General features: G+C 40.5%; 1 protein-coding gene across 4 annotated transcripts in view; it reads right to left on the bottom strand.

Annotated features, from left to right (window-relative positions):
- The window catches only part of cacna1aa (calcium channel, voltage-dependent, P/Q type, alpha 1A subunit, a), a 91,361-nt gene extending 80,124 nt beyond the window's left edge, over window positions 1–11,237 (bottom strand). For all 4 annotated transcript variants that reach the window (XM_080904513.1, XM_080904514.1, XM_080904512.1 and 1 more), the window contains exon 1: window positions 9,738–11,237. In XM_080904513.1, the coding sequence (XP_080760639.1) occupies window positions 9,738–10,068 (331 nt within the window). In that variant the 5' untranslated portion in view covers window positions 10,069–11,237. The remainder of the gene's footprint in view (window positions 1–9,737) is intronic.
- Window positions 11,238–13,815: the final 2,578 nt, after the last annotated feature.

Raw genomic sequence — 13,815 nt, 5'->3', positions numbered from 1 at the left:
CCTGTACATATACTTTTGACCCTTTGTGGATTAGAGAAAATCCAAAATAAATTCAAACTTGTGCACCCATGTTTTAAGTGACTGAAAATGTGTGGTGCACAATATTTCACCCCGCAAAAAGAACAGTTCATAAAAAGAAATTAAGTATTTTGTACAACAATTTTGTTCCAAAAATGACTGTGCTATCTGTTGTCTTCAGCTTGAAAAGAGTAGACAATGGAAAAAGACAGAGAGACCTCACAGAGAACTCAGTGTTCCCTACTTCTATGAAAAACCATATATCATGCCCTGCAGATGATCAATATCAGCAGAGCACACCCGTTTAAACCACTGTTTTATAAATATTCCAAAAATATCGATTGATTCATAAAGGTATGAAGAAGGGTATACATGTGCATGAGCTGAACGGGAACAGTAAGAGATAAGTAAACTTAATGAGAATGAAGTTGCAGCTGTCAAAACGTTAACATTTTTAGACTAACATAGCAAAAGGCTCAAGCAGCCAGTTAGGCAAAGAGCAGTGGGAGGAATGAGAGGAACAATGATGGTAGGACTGTGAGAAGGAGAAGGAAAGCATGATGGACAGGAATTGAGCAAATGAGAAAAGTAAAGGTAGTGAAACGTGAGAGGAGATGACAAAACATCACATCCTATTAATCAAAGTGAGTGAGAAAAAGAGTAAAAGAAAAAGACGAAGGAAAAGAGAGGGAAGGATTGGCATTAGCTTTCATTGTGTGCATGTTACTCAACATTTAGGGATGTCGTGAGAACAAAAAGGTTCCCACATACCATTTATGGTCAAGACTTGGTGTTTTGGTTAAGATAAAGGCAATGTTAGCTTTCGGCATGTAGCTGCTCAGTGCACTGCTTGTCTGAGTGACAAAAGCAAGTTTGCGTTGAAGTCCAGGTTGCATTCAAGCAGGCCGTCCCAGAGTGTTTGTCTCTCCAGCACTTTGTGTTAAATGATTTATATGCAGACAGGCAGTTTGGTTGTCTCTCTCCATTGTTTCTCATTAGGCTTACTGACTTCCACCCTCCTCTCTCTGCTTCTGTCTTCCCATTGTCAATCTCTCTGGTGAACCAAATGTTTGATTTTCACTTTTGGGATTCACATATTCAATTTTGTATTTGTAAGTATGTGTAGGTGTGATTTAAACTACCTCTTATTGCTGCCAATACACCGTACATGTGTTTGCAGTTCTAAAATAAGGATCCTTAAAAAAGTAACATCTTTAATTACACCCAAAATTAAGTATGCTTTCCAAGTCATGTCCCCCCCAACCAACCAGCCGACAAGGCAGAGCAAAAAATACTGCTGATTACAACAAAAGTGCAAGAGTCCAAAAAAAGGGTTATTTTGGAGAGCTGAAACAGCCTTTTACCTCATCTTAACACTGTAACCCTCACCTAACACAACAGGTTAAGACATTTGAAAAACACATTCTTAACAAAGACTTGCTATTTTAGTTTTTTGTTAGCAGTGTGGCTACAATGAGACCTCTATGTGAACTGGAGGACATAAAAGGAAAGAGAGCTAAAGAAAGGAGGGCAGTGTATCATCAGTGAAAAGTGCTCTTTTCAAGCAGCTCCTGTTATTTTTAGTCTGGCCTGATGTGAAAGACGAACTCTTGGACATAACCACACTGGATTTTTTTAAAAAAAGAAGAAAAAAAAAAACAACCCATATGAGAAGTACATCTGTATCAAATGACAGAAAGAGAAACAAATAGGCAGCAAAGAGATGGCTGTCCAGTATCTACAAAATTAAGCTGGTGTTTTTAGCTATCAGCTAACAGTAGCAGTCTGGAGGAAAGCTAGTAAAGAGTTATGATTCTGCAATGATTATCGGCTTACAAAATGTTCATGTTCACAAAGAAAGCGTGTTGCAGCTACTAAAAATGGCCATCCAGGAGTCCGAATTAAGCTATTATTATTATTATTAGATGTACTTAATAAATCACATTTTTGAGATAATTACCTGAAAGTTTAAAAATTTAGCCCCAAATTTTGACTTTCGACTGACAAAAAATAACTTTGTTTTTTGTTTGTGGAAAAAAGCTCCATATTCCCTGGACCACATTGACACTGTATAAACAGCAGTGTTGGGTAAGTTACTTTAAATTAGTAACTTAGTTACATTACTAGTTACTTCTATCAAAAGTAACTCAATTACTTCAAGTTACTCGTTACTTTCAGAGTAACTAGTTACTAGGGAAAGTAACTTTGGTTTTACTCAGAATTCTCTTGTTAATGTGTTGCTTCCGTAACTGGATACCCAGCAAGATTGCCGGTCTTCTAGCTTGCTTACTTGCCACAAGTGCACTGTGCCACCTACCAATAGAAAGGAAAAAATAATGTGCACATTTCCACAAGAGAAATCCCACACCTGATTCTATCCTAGCCTGCTTTTTACATCAAACACGAAAACTGCAGTCGTGGTGCTTGTACTCAGAACTCGGAAATTCTGCCTTCTGAATAGGAAGATGTAGGTAACACCAGACTGAAGATGAGCTGCATACAGGGCTGGACTGGGACAAAAAAATCGTCCTGGGCATTTTGACTAGAGACCGGCCCACCATTATAGGAAAAATCATAAAGCCTTTGAATGAAAATAAACACTGTTGTGACAGTGATGTACACTGTTCTGATGGTATATATGTATCAATCTATCAATTGTTTGTTGCAAGACTCAGATAATTATTTTTTTTAAAAGTGAGACATTTTAAATGAGAATAAGAAAGTATTTCTTTGTGCCCCCCCTTTCCCTTTTAATGCCCTACATGGACCCCTGGCAACACTTTGCTAGACCCGCCCCTGCACAGTTACCAGCTGTCAGCTGCTTAGAAAAGGATCCTGGTGTTATTAGTCTCTCAGAAACAGTTCATAACTTCCCTTCAACTCATTCATGTTAACTAAAAGGTAAACCTGTTTCTCCATCACCTGTTCAGCTCTGATGATTCAGTAAGGACATCTCCTGGTTTCATCTTCATGTTTCCCTCTCATCACATAACCAAACCAATATCATAACCAGCAGGTTTACAGCTGTGGCTCCAGCAAACATCAGCTGATACTAGAAATTAATATTAAATAAATTCTAACAACAGCTGATCAAGCTTAAAAGTGCTGCTGTTGTTTACCGCGACATCCGCTGGTTTCCTCTTTCTGGCGCAAAGTGGGCGATAAACAAACAAGAGAGAAAAGCCGATCAGCTGATCATTGATCAGTTTCATGATTGAAGTAGAAACAGGAGAGGGAGGGTGAGAGGATGAGAGAAGAAGAAGCAGCTGTGCGGCGTAAACACAGAATAACTCCAGCTTTGTGTCTTTTTCATTGTAGCTGAAGTCCGGGACAAACTGTTCCTTTTCACCTCAATACGAAACGCTCAATATTTTCTCTGAATATGAGACGATTCCGTTTTTTACGGGACGGTTGGCAACTCTAATAATTAACCTTATGAACAAAATAAAGTTCAACATCAGTATCATAGCACCCACCCAGCTGTATAGAAACTCCGTCATGCTAGCTAGCACGCAGTACGAAAAAGTCAGCATAACTAAAATAAACTCCACCTAAACTTGGTTCATATCTGACCCAGATGGACTGCAGGTTATAACTTCTTACCTGAAGTTCAGTTCACCTGACACTCTCGGACCAGCGGCCGCTTCGGGTCTCTCCTCCTGCCTCCCTTTTTCTTCATCCACTTGCTGGCTTCCACCACTTGCTAATATTATTGAATCTGTGGAAGCTCCGCGATAGCCACCACACAAGTAACGAATAACGAGCCTATCTAAATCCCAGTAACGAGTAACGCGTTCCTGGTTTTGGCATAATAACTAGTTACCGTGCTCGTTACCACAATAATAACGTAGTTACTGTAACGCGTTACTTAATAACGCGTTAGTCCCAACACTGATAAACAGTAAGTACAATTTCCTGCTTTTCTCTGTATGTCTCAGTGCAGAACTCAGACAGACACTCCTGAAAAATCCCAGTGGGTTTCCCAAAAGGCAATTAATAAAATATCATACCAAACAGCATATGTCAGCGAATGTAGGAAACTTCAATCAGCCTGTCCTACAAAAGTATGAAAAATTTAAAGCACTTCCACACTCTATTTCTTATATTTTAATAACCTTTTAAATGATGTAGGTAATCATTTTTATTTGCTTGTTATTAGAATTTTCCTTTAGGTACCACAATGGTAACTGTCTGCAAAAACACAATTTAAAGCTTCGGCTATAAGACTATTTAAAAATGTACTTTTTTATCAATTATCAACCTCTGTCATTAAAGAAACACAAAAGCCAATAAAGCTCATTAAATTTGACTAAAATTTGAACGAATTAAGTGTTCTGCAAAAACAAAACCAATGGTGCAACTATCTCATATTGCACTGTTAAAAAATTCCTTCCAATAATCTTCATCGCACCAGCCTCAGCCACCCAGTATCTATGGTCTTTACAGCATCTGTTACACTTTTAATACCACAGAAAAACAAATACACTGTTTCCTGAATTTTCCTGTTGAATTGATACCAAAGTATTAGTCATGTCTTAATAAAAGCTTTTTAAGAATGACCCCCCCCCCCCCCCCCCCCCCCCCCCACACACACACACACACCCCACAAAAAGGCCAAATTTGCCCATCTTTAATGGTCAGTCATTGTTGTCTCCAGTTCCAAAGCATTATCCATGTCTAGCATCAAATACAAAACTATAATATGATTTAAAAAATGCCCTTTAGTGTACTGGCATGAACACAGAGCACAAGCACACCATTGCCTTACAGCATATACAGACCCTGAAAAAATTTATTGTTTCTATTAATACTATTAAAAATCTGATAAATGCATTTGTATATAAATAAAGCTTTTGGATGTTGAATATTTCACCATTTGTGCAAGGAAATTAAGGAACCATCATTAGAAAAATAGGTGTAAACATATATAATAAACATAAGCACGACTGATAATGGCACCTACAGCGTATGCAGAATGTTTGAAGAAAATCTTCAATGGCACTGGATGCCCAGGCAACGTGTCAGGTTACAGAGTTCTGAATACTGAGTTTTACACATTATATATAGCAACAAAATATTAAGAGGCCACCAGAAATTCTTAAATCTCCCTCACGCCCACATTAAGATTATTAAAAGGCATAATTTGTGTTCCATTTCATGAGAACAGTGTTGCTATAGATAGAATATACTGCATATAGACTTCTCTATTTACAAAAAAACAACAAAAAAACAATTGACGATGATGATGCAATGGCACCATATGGTGTACATGCAGTGTCTACTTGTAAAGCTGCGTCAGTGTGTATGTGTTTGTCTGCACATGTTAAAAAATTTGTGTGTAATGCATAGATGTAGATTACCTAAGCTGACCCAGCACGACACATTACTTAAACAGAAAAAAATGAATTACATGAAAATGCATTTGCAGGGTTTACAGAATCTCATTGGGTGACACCTGACACCCTTGGACAAGGTCATTCCTATTAGATGACCCTTTTAGTTTCAGCTTCCCTCTGCTATATGCTCTAACATGCATTGTGCAGTAATTTCAGGTACAGACATTATTGCGACAGAATAATTCATAATACTTGTTCAAATACAGGATTGTTTATTGATGAATACGACTAAAATGTAATTTAATTACTATTGTTTCAGCTCTTAACTGTTATGACACACCAGAAAGAGCCTCCACAAGATAACATTTAAGTCTTTGACACTGAATTGTTGCCAGCTCAGTTTTAACGGTTACCTTTGTTCTGGTACCAACTTTTTACACTAACTTTTTATTCTAACTAGCCTTACTCACTTCTAGCTAGCTGACTCACTGTGACTGCACACATTACCTTGTTAAAACTGCAGACATTGTGCTGCCAAAGATACTCAATGATACCAATTATTTTCAAAAATGGTTATAAGCGTGTGTATGATGTCAATCAGCCCCTAAAAGTCTAAGCAAAGTGTGTGTGGGGTTTGCCATTACTGGAAATAACTATTCACTGTTAAGTAGCTCACACTTTCCTATCAACATATAACCCACAGCAGTCATTTAATTAGCAACCAAAGAGTTCCTGTGTCCTGTGACTCCTAAGTTCCGACACTTGCCCAGTGGAACCAACCTATGGACTGAAGTCTGGAGCTCTGAAAGATGACACATTTTTTACATAAATTTGGTAGAAAGAATTTTGTCACTTGTGATTTGTTTGTTTGATAGTAATTGACATTATTTGTAAAATATAGTTAATGCTAAAATGTATATCTCTAAATGCATTTATTGTTTAGAAAATTAGTTTAATTTATAGATTGGTGACGAATTAAAGGGAAACTGTAGAACAGTGAGGGGATCTGGTAAGACTTGTATGTTACGGGAGGCTTTTTCTGGCTTGTTTGAGACCTCCCTTGGAGGGAGATCACTGCAAATCACTCTGAAGTTGTGAGTGATCACCGTTGTCCTGGGATGAAATATTTCTATCCTGTTGGGTGTGATCTCTTCCAGGATGACAATGCCCCTATCCATAGGGTCCGTGAGGGGTCGTTGAATTTATGACTATAAATGATGTGAATCATATGCTATGACCTTCACACTTCACATATTTCAAATTGAACACTTACGGACCGACATATTAGATATCCCTCTTTTCAGCATATCATCAAAGCGCCAATTATTTTTCAGATAAATATTGTTGTAACAAAAGGGAAAAAGCTAGGATTAAATCGCATCTGAGCACTACTTCTAAACTATTCACAGTTTGTTTGTTTTTTATAAAAATGAAATGACGCAGTATTGAGACTGCACCCCATGATGCTATTTCTATTTAAATGACCAAATATTAGCCTAGTGTATGTAAATGTGCACGTGAGAGCACAGTTATTTATGTGGCACTCCCACGGGCTCAGTTCACAACTAAATAAAGCCGCAGGTCACGGTTCGACCTGTTAGTGAGTCCACTGAGACTCACACGTCTGGTGAATCAAAAAGCTGTTTCAGTCTGCACTCAGAAAAAAAACAGTCAGTTAAATCTACCAAATAACTCAGCATGCAACACTTGCATGTATTGCAGGTTCAAATCCATCAATTACATTTCATGAGCAGCATTCACTGTTGTTTTATGTAGTAGATTTAATTTAATGTTGTGTATGTATTGAGCAACCTTATGCCCAGGTAAAGCTCTGTAATTTAAAATGTTTGCAGACAGAAGGGGAAACAGGAGCTTCCAGAGAAAACAGGTAATAGTTACACCTCATAATTAACAATAAGTAAGTAATTATCGGGAGGTAAACCAACACCCCAATGCTGCCGTAACAAAAACAAAACCATTTAAAAAGTGCTTGACTGATTTATTGGGCTGCCTGTCTTAAAAAAAAGTCTAAAAGCTGTATTGTTAGTTATTAGGCAAACAAAAAAGTGCCTTTATATTTATACACAAATTTGAGCCGCCACACTGGACTTCTTATGAAAGTCAGAAATTAATCATGTATAATAAAACTTTTTTTGGTTGTTGTTCAGAAAGGTAGGTAACTGTAGTTTGGCATCTTAATAAAAAAAAATGTGTGTTTCACTATTTCTTCTGCTTTTCTATAAAACAACGCATTTGAAAATTCACAGGCAACAACAATAATTATATTTTAGCAATAAAAATATGATTTGGATTAAATAGTTTACGCATACTGATGGATTAACATTAGAGAGACATTAAAAAATATTTAGTTAATTTAATTTATGGAAGCTGTGGCACCAACCTTACACTGGGTGGTGGTTTTGCATGTGACATCATCATGTCTCTCAACCCCTTCCCTTTTTTTTATAAGAAAAAGCTAGCTTTTTGTTAAAAACTCAAATATAGCTCAAATTTTAAAACAACAAGAAAAATGCACAAAATGCAAATGAATCACACAAGACACAAAATGTGGACAAAGACATGCAAAATTATTCTAAATGGTTTCAAAGAGATCCAACGTGACCACAAAGGAATGCAAAACAACTACAGAGAGAGGCAAAAACTTCAACCATGGCACACAGAATTACATAAAACTGAGAAAAATCAGCTTCTATCATTGGCTGTACAGCTATTTACATAATTAGGATTGGGGTGTCCTTGTGGCCTAAGAGCGTATGTATGTGTATGTGGTTTTGCATGTGACAGTGAATACCACTCTTCTCATTTGGTCTATCTCTACAGTCTGCTACAAAGTCTGATGAAGGAATAAAAGACAAGAAATATTAGATCAAATAAGCAAAAAGTGAACAATGCCCTGTCTTCATTAGCGTTATCTTTGCAGGCACTACCAAATATGCTCGGAAGAAAAAAATCCAAACAAACTGAAAAGAAAAGAAACTATATTTTATTTCATAATGTGAAGCTATCTGGTAACGGATACGACAGTTTGTAAAGTGACTTCTTCAGACAATTTGCTATAATAGGAAAAGCACAAGTGGTTGTTAATAAAAACAATTCATGCTCTCAGTAAGCAAGTTGACTGTATGTTTAACTGTTGATTCGGTGGTAATGTATACATACACATATAACCTCAAAATCCCTGCACACTCTTGCGTTTGCTCAGCAACACATCTGTCATTTAGTCACTAAGACATGATTCAGAGGCGCTCTAAGTATCTATGCACAGGAACAACCCAATTAGTGTGTGTAGTTATGTCATGGCTCAAGCATCAGCATAGATCAATATAATCATTACTCCAATTTTCCCTCTTGTCATTAACAGTTGCACAGAAACTCACTTCCACATTTGCATGCATTCATGCCTGCATACACAAATCCTGGAAATGAAAATACCGAAATCACTTTTCATTTTCTCTCCCTAGGAAACCTGCTGGTTTCAGAAATGTGAAAATGCAGGGGATTGCTGGAAATGCAACACTGTCACACTTAGTGGTTGGAGTAGGCCTACACAAGCACACACACACGCACGCACACAGTGTGAAATGATGACACATTCATTCAGTGACACCTGCATCTTCTGTGATTAAGATGAGCATCCACAAAATTTGCAAGTTTCTATATTCACACTGGCATACTTGAGTTATTACCCCCCCCCCCCCCCCCCCCCCCACCACTACCACCACCCCCCTCTCTCCCTCTGTCTCTCTGCCACACACACACATACACATCATATAGGACACCTGCATCGTGCTGATATGGGAACTTGTGTGCGTTGCCACAAGAACACACGTACACACACATTTAACTAATCTAAATTCCTTTTCTCTCTTTTGGTTCCCCCACCTCCTCTGCTCCTTCCTCCTGTTTCTGTATACCCTGGCTGGGCATTGTGATTATACTGCACATGCTGACATCAGCAACCAGATGCGCCCCCTATACCTCCACCACAAACTCAAACCACACACACACACACACACCACTTAGGAAGCGTATATCAAACAAGTCTCGCGGGATTGCGATGTGAAAATGCAAACAAATGTGATTAATGGTGATCAGAATGGTCCACTGTTACAGAACCACCCTCGTTAATTGACTATTAATTAAACACCCAGCAACTCCTCTGTCACCTACTGTAGCCTATACCTCATTCGTGACTTGCACGGATGGATCTGCTTGTTTGATACTGGGACATAACGTAAAGTCTGCAGCTCATTTAACGGGGAAAAAGTGAAACATTATTAAAAACAGCTGTCTGCACACAGGCCTACCTGTAGGTAAGGCCTATAAAGGCGTTTACCCACTGCACACATGGTAAAGGATATGGCCATTCGGTGATCTTTTTGGCGTATTTTCTCACGAAGTTGTCCTCGCTGAAAATGAACAGCGAACGGTTGACAGTGAAGCAGTTCTGGCGTACGGGGATGGGGTTATACAGTGCCATTGTCCGGGCTCTCTGCGCCATAGACTGCTTGTACATTCTCTGGGCCCCGGGCCCTCCAGGTGGGCCGTGGCCATGCCCGTGACCATGCCCATGACCGTGTCCGTGGCCGTGTCCATGGGGTCCTCCTTGCCTGCTACCACCCCGGCCTCCCGGGCCTCCTCCGCCAGGTCCTCCGCCATACCTGGCTGGTACCTCGTCTCCGAACCGCGCCATTCTCTGGACACCAAAAGCCAATCTTCACGAAGCAGCGGAGAAGGAGACCAATGCTCAGCTGTGCAACCACACAACATTACATCCCATCTGGATCAGAACGTCTCATATGCACAACGGGTTGTCTTGTAAGCTTATGCTGAACACCTGCACCCGGCGAGCAGTTTTGCAGCGCTTGGTTTTAGCAGACGAGGACGCCCATGTACTGTCTCCTTTTCTGTGCGTCTCTGCCAACGGCCAATTGTGGGTGTGAGGAAATTAAATGTGTGGTCGGTTGGCTGACTGGTTGCACTGTAGGGTAGTGCTGTGGGGTTTCTCAGTCTTTGTCCACTCTTATGTCCATATAAAGCAGGGTTCGCTCCCAACATGAAATCATGGTGAGACTGTAGCGAGTTAACATGAATGTTTCATGTTGCCTACGGTACAAGCCTGCCTCAGAGCGCACCCGAGCTTCCTGCACCTTGCTGGACGTTTCATGTCTTTGCTCTGACAACGTTAACGCCCGAGTATAACACAGGCCTCGATAAATAAGATTGTTAAAATAAAAATAAATAAATAATAAAACAGCTTACAGCTATCCACGACAGTCACTGGCGTTCAGGTCGGCATTTTGGAAACAGTCGCGTTTCCACAGACTTAAAGGCATTGAAATGGAAAAGCTACTATTATTTATTTATTTCTGAAACATCCGCAATGTTTGGTACAGTGTGTGGTAATAACGTGGCTCCAGCCACCTTACAGTTGTTTTACCAGTACACTCCACAAACCTTTGGACCGGAAAAATGTGACATTTGCTATTCACGAGCCTTATTTCAGAATGTGAAATTTCAGAAGGCAGCAATGAGACAGAACAAATACCGTTTTTCCGTGAATCATCGGTGTCAATGCTGTCTTAGGTGGAATAATTTTCTCAAACGATTTCATCAGCACCCATCATCTTCTATCCCTCACCTGCGTGGCCATCCAGAAGCCGAGCAAGGGACACGCGAGCGACGGCGTCAAAGACAAGGGTAAGACGGTCGCTTCTCCGCCGCTTTACACCCTCTCATGATCTTGGTTTGGCCATTCTAGGTGTAGCAGTACGAAAGTCCATCACCATTCCCGCCTTTAAAGAAAAAAGTCTACCTTCGTCCGCACCGATGAGCTCAAATGTCCTGGCAGAGCGTCCTTCGTACCTCTCGCTCTCTCCCTCTCTCTCTCTCATTGGAGTAGTCCGTTCCTCAAGGCCTCTTCTCTTCTCTGCTCGTCCGGCAGCCCCCAAGGGGAGGGAGAGAGGGACGAACGGACAGGATGGATCGATGGATCGGTGAATGGATGGTGACAGGATGAAAGGGAGGGGACTGACTGTTTCCCTGGGATTCGGGCCCGAGTCTGTCTATAAATGAAATAAATCGCTCCTCGCGGTGTCTCTCAGCTTGTGTGAACTAGAATGGGAGTCTGCTCAGTTCTGCAGCCAGAGCACATGACGCACGCAGCGCGTCCAACTTCCAGACCTGTGTCAGGGATGGAGGCATCGCCTACTCGCCTGTTTCTTTTAAGGTGATTCGGGCTACATAGCCCTGTCCGGCTGAACTGAAACACAGATATCCCGCTGTTGTCAAACTGAGGCGGACACTCTTGTCTGTCTTCTTCAAAATAAGTATTGTAGGGACTTTTTTATTAGGAGCGTGTGTGCGGCGGAGGGGAACTGTGCGCGCGCAAATGTACGTATGGCGACGGGGTGGGAAGGATGCTGGGGGGGGGGGGGGGGGGGGGGGGGGGGGCATTATGCAGCTCTTGCAAAGATACAGCTGCAACCCAAGCTGACAATGACTGCGCGCACACGGGCTCGTCAGTAAAGGCGCGTCAATGTGTGTACGCGCGATCCTGCGTGTGTTTGTTAGGGAAGGTGGTGTGTGCGTGTGTGTGTGCGTGTGTGTGCGCGCGCGCGGGAGGGGGGGGGCAGGCTATTCTTAGCAACAGACATTTGGAAATTAATGGACGAAGAGAGCACTCCTCACTCCCTCCCTTCCTCCCTGAAACTGAGTCTAGGATCTTCTTTCCTGCCTTCATCGTTCCCTCACTCTCCTCTCCTCGAGGCTTTCATCATCGCTCCACCGAAAACACCGGTGCCTGCTGAAGGTGTGACCATATGGTCTGCGCTAAGGCCCAAGCAAAACAGCAAATATTTTCAGTGACAACACAGAGGGGAGACAGGGGAGGTGGATGGACGGCGCCGAGAGATGATGTGATTTATTTCATAGTGACAACATTTCTGCACACACCACCATTCCACCTTAAAGCATTTCTTTCTTTCTTTTTTTCTTTTCTTTTCTTTTCTTTTCTTTTCTTTTGTTTTTTGTTTTTTTTTTTTTTTTTTACCTAAAACACATCGTTTTGAAAGCAAACCTCCAAGTGGACGCGGGAGAACGGTGGCAAAGAGCTGTTGTCATATGTAATCACCCAATATACACCTTCAGCAAAATGCTGGTGCCACATTATATTAAGCCCCTAAGAAGAAGAGAGAAAGCCCAAAGTCTGGTCCAGGACAACATCCCCTTGTATGTGAGCTAATTGATTGACTCCACACATAGCCGTGTCAGTGAATGGGAAATCATCTAGCATATAGAGATTTAAGGGTGCCTGGCAAATCTAACAAATCGAATCAGCAGAGGCGTGCGGCACGTGTGAAAGCCAGTCGATACTTTGCCACCTTAAACGCCTCAAATATGTCAGAAGGGGATCGTTTCGCTCTGTGTGCACTTAAGCAAAGAATTCGGCCATGAGAGATACTGACCCCTCCTCAAGGGCATGCAGGATACAAAATTTAAATGCTGATCAGAAGCATCGATATTCTGGTAGATACATTTTTTTTTTTACTGTTCTTTTGTTTTGTTGGTATTTTACTTTGATACAACTTTGGCAATACAATTGTATTTCAATACAATTTCAATTCGACTAAGAAAAACCTGATGACTGCTATCCTTGGCATCACTTCAGGACAATGGACAGCACCACAATTCAGCACCGTGGAGAACAACGTGAAATCAGAAACAAAGCCCCAGTGTTACAAACCTGCACGATTGCGCAAGTTCATTGTAGGTCTGACTCACAGGGAGATGCCACTTCAGACAACATGGTTCATGTTTGTGTGCGTATATACAAATTGCAATCCATTACCTTCATTTATTTAGCCACAATCCATTACATACCCATTTTCTAGCAATTGAAGCTGTTTCGGGCTATTTTTCTACTACCTTACACCATAGTCTTAGTGATTATACTCAGCTAACTGCAGTTCAGCGTAATTCTTCAATTAACTTCTTGTTTTTTTTTGTTGCTTTGTTTGCTTGTTTCTACCATTTTCTTTCTGTCTGTTGCAGTATCCTTTTGTGGGGGGAGGTATTTACTTTACTTTATGAGGTTATTCATGATAGTTATGATTTAGGCGATTGGGAGTAAAGTGATTTTCACAAATACACAAAGATAAAGATCTATGTGAAACACCTTTGTTGTATCATGAAGGAAGTGCTGAAACATTATCATAGCAGAAGAAGAAAAGTTAATTGTAGTACTTCCAAATTTATAATTTCTCAAATTTTACTATTTCATTTTTTCTAGAATTAGGCCATTTGTGTGCATTTGAGTCCGACCTCAAATACACACAGGTTCATATTTTTACTTAAAATATATGTAAGTAGTACAGGAGAGTGACAGTTTCAAAGGAAAAAAATATGTTGTAATTCTCTATTTTGCATCAATTTCTTTTTT

Source organism: Rhamphochromis sp. 'chilingali', assembly GCF_963969265.1.
Source record: "Rhamphochromis sp. 'chilingali' genome assembly, chromosome: 15".
In the NCBI taxonomy this organism is placed as follows: Eukaryota; Metazoa; Chordata; class Actinopteri; order Cichliformes; family Cichlidae; genus Rhamphochromis; species Rhamphochromis sp. 'chilingali'.
The sequence above is the reverse complement of the archived record's forward strand: the minus strand, read 5'-3'. Positions and strand labels throughout refer to the sequence as shown.